Here is a 14,680-nt window from a genome sequence, read left to right as displayed (position 1 = left end):
TTTCCTCTGTTAAAAATACAAACCAGTAGAACTACAGTCTCGTCAGAGACTTCTGGTTTATTTTTTTTTTGCATCTCGCCCTCGTCTCTGTGGCACGTGCATATCCATTATTTTCTAGGAATCCGAAAAAATATAATCACAACTGTAATTTCATGTAAAGATCCACGTAATGACAAGTTTTTAGAATAAATTATTAGTACGCATCATTATTAGTCCATTTAATCAGATTAATTGACCAGAAGAGCTTATGCGATAGTAATGATAAACAATTTTTCAAAATGCTAGTGTTTTGGTCTGATTTCAATATAACTTGGCACAAAAGAAAAACACTAAGATACTGCTTTCGATGAACGTTGTTGCCGTGGTTAGTAAATACAAATTTCTGTGAAATCCCTTTAAATTTCACTAACTTGGCTCAATAAGTTACATATATATCGGTTTTGATTTTTTTGTTATAGTTTTTGAAATTTCTGTGAAATTGTTTCAGAATGTTACTCCTCCTACAGTTTTGGTCTGATTTCAATATAACTTGGCACACAAGTAGATTACACTAAGTTACACAACTCTATATATCGGTTTTGATTTTGATGAACGGTGTTGCCGTGGTTACTAAAAATAGAAATTTCTGTGAAATTGTTTCAAAATGCTACTCCTGCTACAGTTTTTGGTCTGATTTCAATATATCGGTTTTCGATTTTTATGAACGATGTTGCCATGTTTACTTATTAACATAGAACTTTCTTTGAAATACATTCAAAATACTACCCCTCCTACAGTTTTGGTCTGATTTCAATATAATTTTGCACAGAAGTAGACTACACTAAGATTTTGTTAATTTTTTGATTGTGTTATTGCCTTGGTTACTAAAGTTAGAAATTTCTGTAAAATTATGGCTTATAATTGTTTTATAATATAACTTTGCACACAAGTCCTCACAACAATTAATCAAGTTTATTATCTGATTGCAAAGTTTCAAATAACTGCTACTTTTCTCTTCCTTTGCTATAAGTAAAAACTAGTAGAGCTTCAGTCTCGACAGAGACTTCTGGTTTTAGTCATAACCAGTACATGTATGTTGCAGTCCTTTCGTTCGGAGTCTAAAATATGAGTATTAGTTTTTAAAGTACATAAAAATGAAACTATTTTGGTAATGTTCAATTTTTTCTTCGTCTTAACAGTTTAAGGATAGTAAAGTTGTTTATTATAGAAAAAAGCCTTTAATTCCACTAGAATTAACCGACCGATTTCACATCATAAGCTGCAATCTAGAGTTGTCATTTTCCCTCTTTGATGTCTGTTGTTATAAAACCGATACTAAGATAACGTCAGTATCAGATGTTATTAAAAAATCCGAATTATTTCATAACATACCACAAACATTTTATTCCGTAGTTGGTGAATCGTGTTGTAAACAAGTTTTTGATTTAAGTTGGTTGTTTTAAAGATTGCAAAGAAAATGTACTTTGAAAGTTATTTTTTTTTACCACAATGAATTCTTTCAAAATATTACGGTATACGTGTTATTTTAATTTAGTGTTAATCTTTTGACAATGTTTTCAAAGACAAAGTCGGAACCATTTTTTCTTATAAAGGGTGTGTTAATTGTATTATTATTATAGTTGAAACAGTCATCTATATTCTTTCTTTGTCACCACTTCGTGTCTAATCCGTACTTTTGAATAAACATTTGATGTTCATGTATTTGACCCTGCGAATTACGAGTGCCTCTACCAAAATTGTGAATTTTATGGCCCTAGGGTCAGGGGTTCTGGTGTTAGATATAGGTAAAGTTTTCAATAGCTTGATGGATAGCTCAATAGGGTATTTAATTTGGTCTAACAAGTACTAGTATCACATTAGGTTTGAATATAATGAAAATCATGAAGTTACTGCTCCTTGGTAGAAAAGTGTATTGTGCAATGTGTGGATACCCCCCGCTTGAAAAGCGGGAGGGTATATAACCAAATAATCGTTAATGATGGTCCGTGAATGCCATAAAACATGAATCAGATTCAATCACTGGAAAGTTGTTGCATAATGCTCAGGTGACCTATAAGGCCCATGGGCCTCTTGTTTTAATTTAGTGTTAATCTTTTGACAATGTTTTCAAAGACAAAGTCGGAACCATTTTTTCTTATAAAGGGTGTGTTAATTGTATTATTATTATAGTTGAAATAGTCATCTATATTCCGCAACTCCTCTCATACCACTGAATGAAATTTTCAATAGCTTGATGAAACTTTCACAATGAATCTTTATTACATATTGCCATATTTAGTGCACCCCATTTCTTTAGAAATTGATAAAACGGTCAAGTTGTTTACGTTTTGATCCGACACATATTTTGGGTTTCACGGCCACAGCAAAACATGGACTTTGCCATTATAACTATATGGAGGCGGGGGTATCATTTAGTGAGCTCATCGCTCACAGTACCTCTAGTTTGTTTTTATACAGGTCTGGACGATTTCCAAATATGGAAGTCAAGAACGATAACTGAAAGTTGCCATAAATATACATCATATACACGTAAATATTTGTCTGTCCAATCAGACAGCAGTATTTTTACACACCCCAAAAAATTTTTCAAAGGAACAAAAAGTGAACACTTGCTTTTGTTTTTTCTTCAAAAAAGATTTTTTTGACAAAATATGTTTAGAAGTAAGATGACAAGTTTGGAAGAATAAGGTATTCCCCACATATTTACCGCGAACAAACTTGACATTTTCATCTTGAAAATAAAAAAAAACCATTAAATAAATGCATTTCAAAAAAATGCGATTGTTTGGGGAGGAATAGTTCAGAACGTCAAGTTATTATCAATTATGATTATAATATTTGCATAGGATACTCTTTGTCGGTAACAATAATTTTGCTTAGCTGTCCGATTTTCATCGATATCGCGTAGTTTTCATGGGTATAGGTTTGTTGCATACACGTGTTCATTGTATAGACTACATGTAGTTATAAAATATCACGGGTTTTATGAGCGCTGAATACAATGTTATAAACACTTTAAATGGACATCGTAAGGAAACCTGTAAAACGTCGAGAAAAGTTAATGTAGATTAATGCTTTTTCACCAGAACTTACCATGCAAACCAGTAACTGGACGATTTTGTAATAAACACTCAGGAAATAATTAAAATATTAAAAATATTCTCATCCGAAAACATATTCATACCAGGCTCTAAAAATTAAAATCTGCCGTTAGACTTTTGGGATAGCTACCTCGTATTGACAGATTTTTAATCCCACATAGAATTTATTCTAACCTTTCAAGTCGTGTTTGTTCACGGTAGAATTGTCATTTTTACTGTTTCATTCCTAAATATGCATAAAGTTTACAAAAAGTTTGTTTTAAAAAAATCTTTTGAGCTGAAAAGTTTAAAACCACGTGTTTTGTTTATTTTCTGATGGGTTTGTCTAAATGCCGTTATCTGATTGGACAGAAGGATTAGCACCTTGTTTATCCTGTGTATTTATAGCAATTCACGGTTATTTCTTGACTTCCATATTTGGAAATCGTCCAGACCTGTTATAGGTAAATGTGAGTTGATTTCAATGTAATATGAAGCCACATGTATATGCCCATGTGTTCTGCTGTAAATAAATGCATTACTCTTCCTTAATTGCAATTTTTTATGCCAACTCTTTCAGTAATGCATATAAATCTTCTGCATACTGTTCTTTCCACTTGCTTTAAAGTCTTGTCACTTGAGAAACAAACACCTAATTTAATCTGTTATCGTGACATGCAAGCAATTCCAAATTAGAGGTTTTTTTCATTAGGACAAAAATTTCATTCTTGTCAATAAACAACACCAATAGCACCATGTACCTAAATTAAACTGTTTAACATATTGCTCATTCCCGCATCCGAATATTTCCAAAACGGTGAATACACTATACTTGTTTTACTCTTCAAAATTTCATCACCCATGGTAATTTGGGTAGATTTTATAATCTTGTTAGATTAATTTTATAAGGTTTTTAAAAGTATTTGAAAACCAAATACTCGAGAAAATATTGGGGAGGTTGAGGATGGAGGGATCAATCTATAATTATGCCAGAAGTTGCAAATTAGAACTTTTCAATGGGGCCCATTTTATGAAGGAACTTAGTTCTAGATTCTCATCACTGAGTAATTTTGTGAGATTTTGCTTTTTAAAATTATCTTACTAATATTTTTCTTATAAAATATAAAATAATAATTTAATTAAACAATGTAAAGAATATAATAAATTGCAAAAGCATCTAGTTTAAACAGATTTTCAGAGAGTTACTGAATAAAGAAATCTGCTTGGTTTAGAGATGCTGTTAATTAATAAATTCAATACGATTATAAAATTTAGGTTTTATTTATATTATAATTACATTATGTATTTTTTTTATAACTCTTCCATGAGTTGAGAGAGAATTGGAGTGGGAAGCTAACTTCCTACCCTTGTTAACATATAACTTTCACACGAAAAGAGCTGTCATTCTTTTATTCTGCAAATTTACTGAAAAAAATTGCAATTAAAGAAGAATGCATTTATTTACTACAGAACACATTGGCATATACATGTGGCTTCATACAAAATTGAAATCAACTCACATTTACCTGTAAAAACTAATGATACACCTGAGTAACCACATGACCTACAATGAAGCGCATTGAAGTGGTAAAATTTTCCGTTCGAATGGAACGTTTTGAGCTATTTTTAGAACGTTTATTGACATCTTATGACACGCCCGTTTCGTTAGAAATTGATAAAACGTTCAATTTGTTTATTCGAATACCTGTAGAACAGGTTTTCCATAAATATAATAGCCAATGAAATTGACGGTCTAAATAAATACCGAGTAAACACGTGTTCGACCGAAAAATGTGTTGTGGTAACTTCAATAGAAATGATAAATTAAAAAATATGTACATATCGTTGCAATTTGTGTTTTACAGAAGCAGAGAGTCTCTAACTCTCTCTTCTAATGTTTTTAAAGCTCCATTTCAGTGTAACTCATATTGCTTGTCGCGAAGAATGGGGTGTCCTAAAACATTACGACGAATATTTCTTTCTTGTTTCTAAAAATATGGGCGTGTCATAATGTTGTTATTGGCGTTCAAAACATGACTCAGAACGTTTCATCCAAACGGGAAATTTTACCACTTCAATGCGCTTCATTGTAGATTAAAACCTAATGTGATACTTGTTAGACCAAATTCTATACCCTATTGAGCTATCCAGCAAGCTATTGAAAACTTTACCACTATTTCGTAATTCGCTGTAACTGGCTAATGATGAGAGAGGATATTGCGCCATCTTTAAAATTTTGAAGTTACTCGTTGGTAATAAATTTATACAAAATACGTTTTCAGTTGTTTACACCCTTTCACTCGATGAATTCTAAATAAATAATATGACAAGATAAATTAAATTTGTATGAGAAGAAGTGATTTTAACAGACAGAAATATAAGAATTTAATGAGTCTATATATGTAAGTAGTTCTAAAGGACAGGATTTTTAAAATCAAAGTCGGATTTTAAAATTGAAGCTCTGCAGAAACTTTGAGCCAAAGGAAAGCATCAGGAAGATGTATGATGTCAACAAGCTGAAAAATCCAAGAAGCAAAGGATTCCAACTTAAATTAAGAAATAGGTTTCAGCAAATGTCTGATGACGAAAACACAATCACTGAAAAATGTACCCTTGTGAAAGAAATATATGATGAAACAGCAGAAAAGATCTTGGGCCAGAGGAAAAGGAAACACAAAGACTAGGTTACTGTAGAAACACACAGAGCCATAGATGAAAGAAGAAAACTAAAGGAAGAAATAGGAAGATCAAATTCGGAGAGAATAAAGGAAATAAAGAGAGAAGAACATAAGACCAAAGACAAATTTAAAAAGTGAAAAGAAGAGTAAGAGCTGATAAAAGGGAAAATCTGGAAGATATAGCTACCAAGCAGAGAATGCAGCAAATACAAACCGCCTGAGCGAAGTTTACCAACTGACCAAGCAGCTTTGTGGGTAAAAAAGAAACAGGACAAGTGGTATAAGGTCCAAGAATGGTGAACTAATCATTGAGGATGGAAAAATATTGGAGAGTTGGAAAGAGCATTTTCAGAGATCCTTCATATCCCAACAGAAACAATAGAATTACCCGAAAGATGTACCATCCAAGAAAACAAAAGTGATGAAATTGACACAAAACCAATAAGAGAGGAGAGAGGAAAAGGAAAAAGTCCCGTTAAAAACACATATTCAACAAAAAACAAATTTATTCAATAGAAAAGGAAGATCACTCATTGTCAAAATACCCAAGAAAGGAGATAGACTAGAGGACAGATTAAGAACAGAGCAAGCTGCATATCGAAGAGGAAGAGGAACATCAGAGCAGATTTACATTCCAAGAAATATTTCAGAACAATTTATAGAGTGGCAAGCACCACTGTACGTAAGCTTTGTAGACTTTAAAAAGGCCTTTGACAGCATAATAAGAGAGTAACTGTGGGACATACTAAGGCAGTACGGAATTCCTGGTGTATACGTGGGCATCATCAAGAAATTATACAATGGAAGTTCTAGTTGTGTCATAGAGAATGGAAGAACAACAGACTGGTTCAAAGTACAGACAGGAGTGAGACAAGGTTGTGTTGTGTCTGGGTTCCTGTTTATCATTGTGGTAGACTGGATAAAGAGAAATCCCAGCAATAAGAAAAGAGGCATACTTTGGAAATTTACAACCACCTTAGAAAACCTGGATTATGCAGTCAACCTTGCACTTATTTCCAGCAAACACAGCAACATGCAAGAAAAGACCAGGAGATTACATGATGTTGCGGAATATACAGGCCTAAAAATTAATGTTGACAAAACAAAAGGCTTGAGAATAAATGGAAAGAAGAAGGATACTATCAGGTCAAATGATAAAGAAATAGAAGAGTTCGAAACATTTCTCTAACTGGGTGCCACAATGGACAAGACCGTAGGAACTGAGGCAGATATAGGGAGAAAGCTAGGGTTAGCCAGGACTCATTTCCAAGTAACTATGAGCCCTATGTTTAGCAAACTTGCATGGATGAAACATTTAATGACGCACACTAATGGACTTGCTTTGGATGCTGAATCTGACCTATATTTTATGGATGAGTGAATAGGTTGGAGTTTTTGGAGCAGATTCTTAAGCAGGTATATGCCCTATGTTTCAGCAAACTTGCATGGACGATGCATCTAAGGATGCATACTAATGGACTTGCTTCAGATGCTGGTTCCAACATAATTTTCCAGATAATGGACCAGGTAAAAGTTATGGGTGAAGGTCTATCACCAAGAAACTATAAGGCCTATATTTACCAAACTTGCAAAGGTGATGCATCAAGGGATGAATACTCAAATTTCGTCCAGATGCTGGATTTGAATTATATTTTCTTGATGGGCGACTAATTTGAAGTTTTTGGAAAGGTTTATTCCCAAGAAACTGTAAGTCCTATCAGATCAAAATTGCATAAATTCTGCATTTTGGGATGTAAATTTCTAAAATGTTAGTTAATTGTGGGACTTTGCCTTACATATAGAAAACATTCGTTGAGGTGAGCTCTGTAATCTTTGATTACATATGTTTTAACTGTGTTTTTAATAAGTAGATATATCGACGAACGTAGTTTTAGCAATTTACAATAAGGCATTCAAGGCCTTTAACAATGAAAGAGCTTTTTTCGAATCAACACCTACTGAGACATGGGACCTCGGTTGATACGTCCGTCTTTCTATCTGTTTGTCCGCAAAAACTTTAACCTTCACCATAATTTTAAACCAGTAGTACTAGCGCTTTCATATTTCACAGGTTTATACCTTGTGGCAAGAACTTGCTTTGGTAACCAACAATTTTGACCGTGGCCATGGATTTTGACTGGCATTTGAAAAACTTCAACGCCCGCCATTAGTTGACATACGGGGGTATCTGTGTTCACAAACGTCTTGTTCATTTGGAGTTCGATTGGATAAAACGTATCACTGTCTGAATGAAAATCAGTTTGTCAATTGAGAATATCTAAATGACGAATTGAAAGCCAAAGGAAGATTTTCGGGCTACTAAGAAATTAAAAGGTTAGTAGTTTTTGCTTCAAAAGAATACTAAAGCATGCCTTCTAATACTGGGACTCAATTTCTTCCCTATTCAAGTTCAATGGTCCATTATTTAAGAGTAAAAACGGACCTCTATGATATTTGCTAACAAGGTCATTGTATCCACCATAGGATTTGTAATATATTGATTTTAAACGAGATTGTTGATATCCTAGCTTGTTTCATTAAAATGTTTCTCAACAAATTGCCTTGTTGTAGATGTTGTTTTACGTAGAACATGCTCTTGCATATTGAATCAACTGGCAGACATGGACACCACATACAGGTTTTATGTTTGAAATTAGTCTGTTCTGGAGGATGGATTGTTTTTTCTTCTTTTTTTTTTAATCATTCATATTCCAGTCGGAATGTATTTAGTATGGTGTTACCCTACCCATCCAACCAACCTTTGATCCTTGTATGAAATTGCGAATCATTTGCACATGATATTGATAAATAATAAAGACAGAACAACAATGATGTTTATATTGAAACAATGTTTTATTTTCAATAAAACAGATAAATCATTTAAAGGGTTTTAAAAGTGAAAGATTCACAAACACCTGTATGTTCTTCAATGTGAATAATGTAAACACATATACCAATGAAAGTTTATTAAAATTATAAACGTCATTGTGCAAGACCGAAATTTACAGCTGAAAACTAAAGAAAGCAAATATTTTGGCTTTCACTTGAGACTTTTTTTTAAATTTAATACTGCAAGTATTTTTATATAAACTTTTGAAATAGAAAGTAGGTGCGTCTCGTTTTGCCTGAGAATGAGTAACATATGAAGTTAAGATGACAATTTCCCATATCATGTTCTTCCTTTTGAGATGTGGATGATACGTCACAGCCTTCATCCCAAAATGAAATATACATTGTATGTACAAGTTTAATTTTTCAAACTTTTCTTTTCGAAAAAAACAAAACAAAATAAACACAAAATCCTTTTTTCATCACAAACAAATATAAAATATATTGATATAATTAACATGCCATTGTATTTATGTGAAAATAAACAACAACAATAAACTGCACTTTCCACCTTGGAATGCGAAAATGCAAAGACAAAATGGGATGTTTTCCAATAACATGCGCCATGACATAAGATAAAGGATGCCATGAAAAAGTGTCTTTCAGAACGTTCATATCGTTAAATACTACATCTTTGAAAACAATTTGTTTAGTCATAGTAACATCAATGTTATATGTTAAAAAAGTTTCTACTCTACAAGGCGATTTCTTATATGTCATCATGGTCATCAAGTTTTGATTCCATTCGGAATCTCTTGGCACTTTCCGATAAGCTAAATACTTCAATACTGTCAATTGCCCCTCTTTAAAAGAATCTTGAAATGCTACTACCAATTATTCAACTTCTTTTGCGACATGGCAAAAATATAAAGCATTCAGTTTATACATGTAAAAACCTTCTGTTTCTTAGGAAAATTAAATTGATATAAGAAACAGCTTACTAGTCCATTACAAAATGATTTTGTTTTTATAAAAAAGGTACATTTTAAGATTCTGAAATAAAAATAGATCTACTCAAAAATTCAGTATTTAAACATATGATATTCATACATATGACGGATATAAAATATGCACAATCCAGAAACCAAATCCCTGCTGTTTACCGCTCATGATGATTTTACCCTAATGATTGTATGGAGAAAAGGGTCAGAAAATGTGCATCTACTATTCTTTTTGTTAAAAATCTATTAAATATGTAACAAAATTTAATACGGCTGTTTTGTAGGAGTAATAATATTCTCGAATAGATTAACTCTCCATCCCCCGTATTAATTATATTGTTTCACATCACAAATATTAAAGTAGCACCATTGTGTCGTTAATATGACTAGAAATTTTAAAACCTTTACTGAACATTATGAACAAAATCATTTCTATTAATTCCTACAAAAGAGTCAAGATAAAGGGATTAAATCTTTGAGTAATATCTTAATAAGTGAGTAAGGGAGCATCTATTTGAAACAGGCTGACCCCACCGGTGTACCGATTGAACATGGCAAAATCGTCATCGATTCCTCTTTTAATCTAATCCAAACGTCATTCCTGTGGACTCCTTCCACAGGTTTAATCCCTCGTTGACTAGTACACACCTGATTATTTAATTAACTGACTCCTTAATCCCTGCTTCAAGTCCTGTAGGCGTCCTTAGTCGTTGATTGAACACGGGTAAGGCACATTGAAAATGCCAGTAACATGTGAATATGTATATGTACTACTTTTCACACACTTTATACAAGTCTGTGTCAAACTAGGTCCGTCTCCTGATTTGAAAAGTCAAGCGTACATATCGTCTGCTGATACGGACTGTCTGGAGGAGAACAGTTAGTCCCTGGTCTAAGAATCGAAATTCCGGAATCCGAACCCGAAGAGTCATGCCTATCACTTACAGTCTGAAAGATAATTTATACACTTAACGTCATTACAAATGTCGAAAAAAGATATGATGATAAATATAATATTAATAAATATCTTTTCTGATGCGTGAGCATTGACTCATTCTCCGTAAAAGTAAAAAAAAAAAAGAGATACTATAGTTCTGCCGCACCTTTTTACTACGGGTATGCATTCATTATACTAACTATGGTATAAGAGAAGGAGAAATTCTTTCTGTGCTTCCTTTTAATTCGACTTCATGATTGACTTATGCCAAAATTAAGCACTGACTTTGTAAGTTGAAGGCATACTTTGTAATTAAAAAATATTCTGAAAGTTTGCAGGATTTGGTCAAAGTAGGAAGAGAGGTGTTTGAGGATAGGATTGTTGCTGCTCCCTTCTTAGACAACGTAATACGGTCAATTATTACCGTTTTATTCCCTGTAAAGCAAAATATATAAGTTGGAAAAAGACTTCCGTATATTTTCTTCATGGAAAAGTAAACCGTCAAGTGTCAAAAATAGCGGTTCACACATAAATGTGAAGTAAAAAAAAAAGAGCAAACTATATTTGCTTTACCCTTTCCTCACCGGGATAACTTTAAAATACTCACTGTGGCGTAAGACAAGGGGAAACTATTTCTACTTTACCTTATACTACTGGGATGATATCCTTATACTCATTGTGGAGTAAGACAAGAAGATTCTATATCTGTTTTTATACTTTTTTATCACTTGAATGGTCCTGATATACCCTGTCTGGTGTAAAAGATGGAACAACTACAATTATATTTGCTATACCTTTTCACCACTGGGATGGATGCATTTGGTCCTTAACAGAGGACTTCGTCGTTTGTTGCTTGGTGACCTGTCGCCATTTTGAGCCACTGGCGCCAGAAGCGTAGACTGGGCAGAAGGCGTGGGGTTTATGGGTGATTTGTCATTATTTGACATTTGTCCAGCAAGGCACGAGAGAGGGATTTTATATATGTATTGGGGAGGGCGTAACGTTTTGGCTGAAATAAAAAAAAAACTACTAAAAAAAAAAATAGTAATGCCTTGAAATTTGACCATTACGTACAATTCTATGTAGAAATAAATGATTGTTACTTTTAAAGTATAACTATTGAAAAAAAAAATTGATATAATAGAGAGATAGAGCCCCTATATATTATATACATGTTAGAATTCTTCATAACACTCACTAGATGGTGAGGAGGGAGGGGTGTAGCCTTGATCACGTGACTTTTCTTTTGGGGAGCCTCCTGGCCCAGCAATCGTAGAGAAATAGATGTCACACTAGAAATTAAAAAAATAACACCATATAACACATTTTTATGACATTAAAATACGGGTAAAGCATTGTAAGGTACAAATGCATAAGAAGAATAATTGTGTTCCACATATGAAGAAAAAAAAATTAAATGATTTTAATGACTGAGACGTACTTTCGAGGTGATGAGACTAAGTCCAGGCTGTGACATGGCGTGGACAAGGTTTCCATTGATAATAAGCCGGATTTCTATAGCATCGGCTGTGAATGCCATTACGTATGGAAAAGCACAGACTGAAAAAAGTGGAGAACAATAGAGAACACTATCAAATGTCATGAAACATCTTTAAAACATCTTTTTTGTTTCATTGTTTCATAAGTTGTTTCATGCTTTCTCTTTTACCTATATCATTTGGCTCAGAGTTCCAGTTGAAGTCAAAATCACGTGATGTTTCCTCTGAAAGTTTCTGGAAGTGACTAACATCTGCAAAAATAATTTCAGACTTTTGTATGGAGAGCAAAATCTTCACTTGATCATGCTAATATATTTTTTTATTTTCAAAGGTTTATAAAAGGTTTATAAAAGCTAGATCAATGAGACAAGTTCACTTACGGTTGTAGCAAAGAAGTAATTCCGACTCTTCATCCTCATATATATCTAAAGCTGCAACCAGATTCAACTGCAAACAATAACAACTTATAGTTATAGAAGTAAATAAATATTAAAAGCTATGTATGTGATTAAGATTTTGATTTGATGTTATATATTATGTACATGTATTTTATATTCTCTTCCTTCATTAGACAGGTTTTCAAACACCTGATCTTTTCTGAACCCTACCTTATTAGCCTCCACTTGATACAGCTGCAGAGTGTCTCCATTTTTCTCGTTGATCAGGTCGAACTGATTTTTGTATCCCACACAGATCTGGTTGTCGTCCTTGATTCCATCAATTAATGTAATCAATTGAGGACTCTCAAAGGCTTGTAGCTCCTACATTAAACATTTCTCATCTTTTTTAATTTTTTATTCATTTTACAAAAACGAAGTCATTCCAAACTTTTTTTTATGCTGTAATGATCAAAAGTGTGTTGTTGAATCTGGTAAATGAACATAATTTTTGAAAAATTCAAAACCCTGCCAGTGAGCAGTTGATTTAATAGGTTTTGACTTAAATGATCATACCCGAACAAAATTGAAACCGTCCACGATTTCGAAGTCCACGGAGGGGCACCAAGTTGACCAGGCCACAGAATGTTTCCAGGAGAACAGGAGGAGTCGTTTCTGGATGGCCACCACCATTCTTAAATGGCTAGCACCCTGTCTGCTTAGAGCATACAGATGACACCCTATTGCAGAATTAAATTCATGAACACATTCCAATTGCCAGTGAATTGGATCTTTTTATAATATAAGGATACTTGTCTTCAAATACTTAGTATATCAAAACAGATTGTGAGGAAGCGGTTATCAGCAGATGTGAGAGAGTTTTTGATTCTGATGTATGCCCAAAAAAATATTTATACCACAGACACTCCTTTTCATTGATTTAAAGATGATAGATTTCAAAGAAAAACGAATTGTTACTTTATATATTCAATACAATGAATACCTTTTGTTTTCTCGATCCTGTTGTCCCTACATTCTGCTTTTCCTCTCGTAACTTGATCCAATATTTCTCCCTCAAAATCATTTAATCGGTATACATATATCTTGCCTTCCTTTCCTTTCAGAAAAAAAGGAACAATATATAGCAGATGCAAGATAAAAAGCATCAAGCTCAAGTTTTACCGATTGAAGTTATATCAGATAAAAAGTTCAATATTCTTTACCCAACGTTATTAAAGGGAATTTAAATATTTTTCTTTCTAGATATCCTTTGAGGTATCTTTGTACCTTTGTCACATCTGAATATCAGAAGTCCGTGTGCCTCCACGATATCCAGCTGCTTCACAGGCACAGTCTTGTCAAATATTGATCGATGATGGAGCCCCTCTGTAAAACACCAGCTACAGTTGTAGATACATATGTCTTATTTCTTAAGGTGCGAATTTTAAATTGACTTGCAATAACCCATTTTTCATTGTCAGGGATATATAATTACCTTCAACGATAAATGTGCCATTATCTGTTGATAATATTAATTTGTTGTCCCCTGAAAGTAAAATCAATAGTGTTATCCATTTGCTGTCTAAAAATTCATCAAACACATTAAGATTTATAGTCTTCCGCTGTTAAAGACCTATTTAAAGCAGAGTATAAGCTGTTGCCAACGCGAAATGAGATGAATTATGACGTTCTATTTTATATCCTTATCTTCAGCTAAAAAAATAAATTGTCTTCAAAAACAAAAGTAAGAAGACCTTGACAAAAACAAATCTTCTTGCTTGATAAACGTACCCCAGGAATCGCCGCATATAATTGGATGAGGGAAATCCATGCAGAATTGTTGAGGTTCCCATGGCTACAATAGAAACGCAATAAACAAATCAAACACCCATGCTTGAAGACATGACAACAGGACCTTGCTTTTTGACAAAGGCATCTTTCATTGCTGAAGGGTTCAAATTAAGTTCAAATCTTGCTCACCAAGACAATTTGCTTTTTCTAATACAGGAATTAAGCTGTATGATTTTTACGATTTGCTGTATACATAAGGGTCCTACATCCAGAAACAAACGGAATTTTTTGTTGCTTTGTGCTAATAGAAGACCCGGGATCAAACTGCCTTTAAATGTATTATCAGAGTTCTTTAAAACAAGCAATTCCCTGAGATATCTGAGGAGTGACCCTCTACTTACCTCCCTTTTCAGTAGTCCTGTTGTCACTAAACTTGTGGGGGCGTCTCCCTTCAGGATGGTTTTCACTTTTAGTGTCTGGAATGGTAT

General features: G+C 33.4%; 1 protein-coding gene across 3 annotated transcripts in view; it reads right to left on the bottom strand.

Moving 5' to 3' along the window:
* Positions 1 to 9,826: 9,826 nt before the first annotated feature.
* The window catches only part of LOC134238730 (GTPase-activating Rap/Ran-GAP domain-like protein 3), a 55,256-nt gene continuing 50,402 nt past the window's right edge, over positions 9,827 to 14,680 (bottom strand). For all 3 annotated transcript variants that reach the window (XM_062720852.1, XM_062720854.1, XM_062720853.1), the window contains exons 15-27: positions 14,594 to 14,668; positions 14,193 to 14,256; positions 13,897 to 13,947; positions 13,689 to 13,787; positions 13,405 to 13,518; positions 12,978 to 13,141; positions 12,633 to 12,785; positions 12,405 to 12,471; positions 12,195 to 12,275; positions 11,967 to 12,085; positions 11,724 to 11,817; positions 11,320 to 11,534; positions 9,827 to 10,536 (exon numbers count right to left, since the gene is read on the bottom strand). In XM_062720852.1, the coding sequence (XP_062576836.1) occupies positions 10,390 to 10,536; positions 11,320 to 11,534; positions 11,724 to 11,817; positions 11,967 to 12,085; positions 12,195 to 12,275; positions 12,405 to 12,471; positions 12,633 to 12,785; positions 12,978 to 13,141; positions 13,405 to 13,518; positions 13,689 to 13,787; positions 13,897 to 13,947; positions 14,193 to 14,256; positions 14,594 to 14,668 (1,443 nt within the window). In that variant the 3' untranslated portion in view covers positions 9,827 to 10,389. The remainder of the gene's footprint in view (positions 10,537 to 11,319; positions 11,535 to 11,723; positions 11,818 to 11,966; positions 12,086 to 12,194; positions 12,276 to 12,404; positions 12,472 to 12,632; positions 12,786 to 12,977; positions 13,142 to 13,404; positions 13,519 to 13,688; positions 13,788 to 13,896; positions 13,948 to 14,192; positions 14,257 to 14,593; positions 14,669 to 14,680) is intronic.

This window comes from Saccostrea cucullata, unplaced genomic scaffold (assembly GCF_032062105.1).
Source record: "Saccostrea cucullata isolate Sc308-1 unplaced genomic scaffold, CSIRO_AGI_Scuc_v1 ctg163, whole genome shotgun sequence".
NCBI lineage: Eukaryota > Metazoa > Mollusca > Bivalvia > Ostreida > Ostreidae > Saccostrea > Saccostrea cuccullata.
Note: the sequence above shows the minus strand (reverse complement) of the source record. Positions and strands in the feature narration are given on the sequence as shown.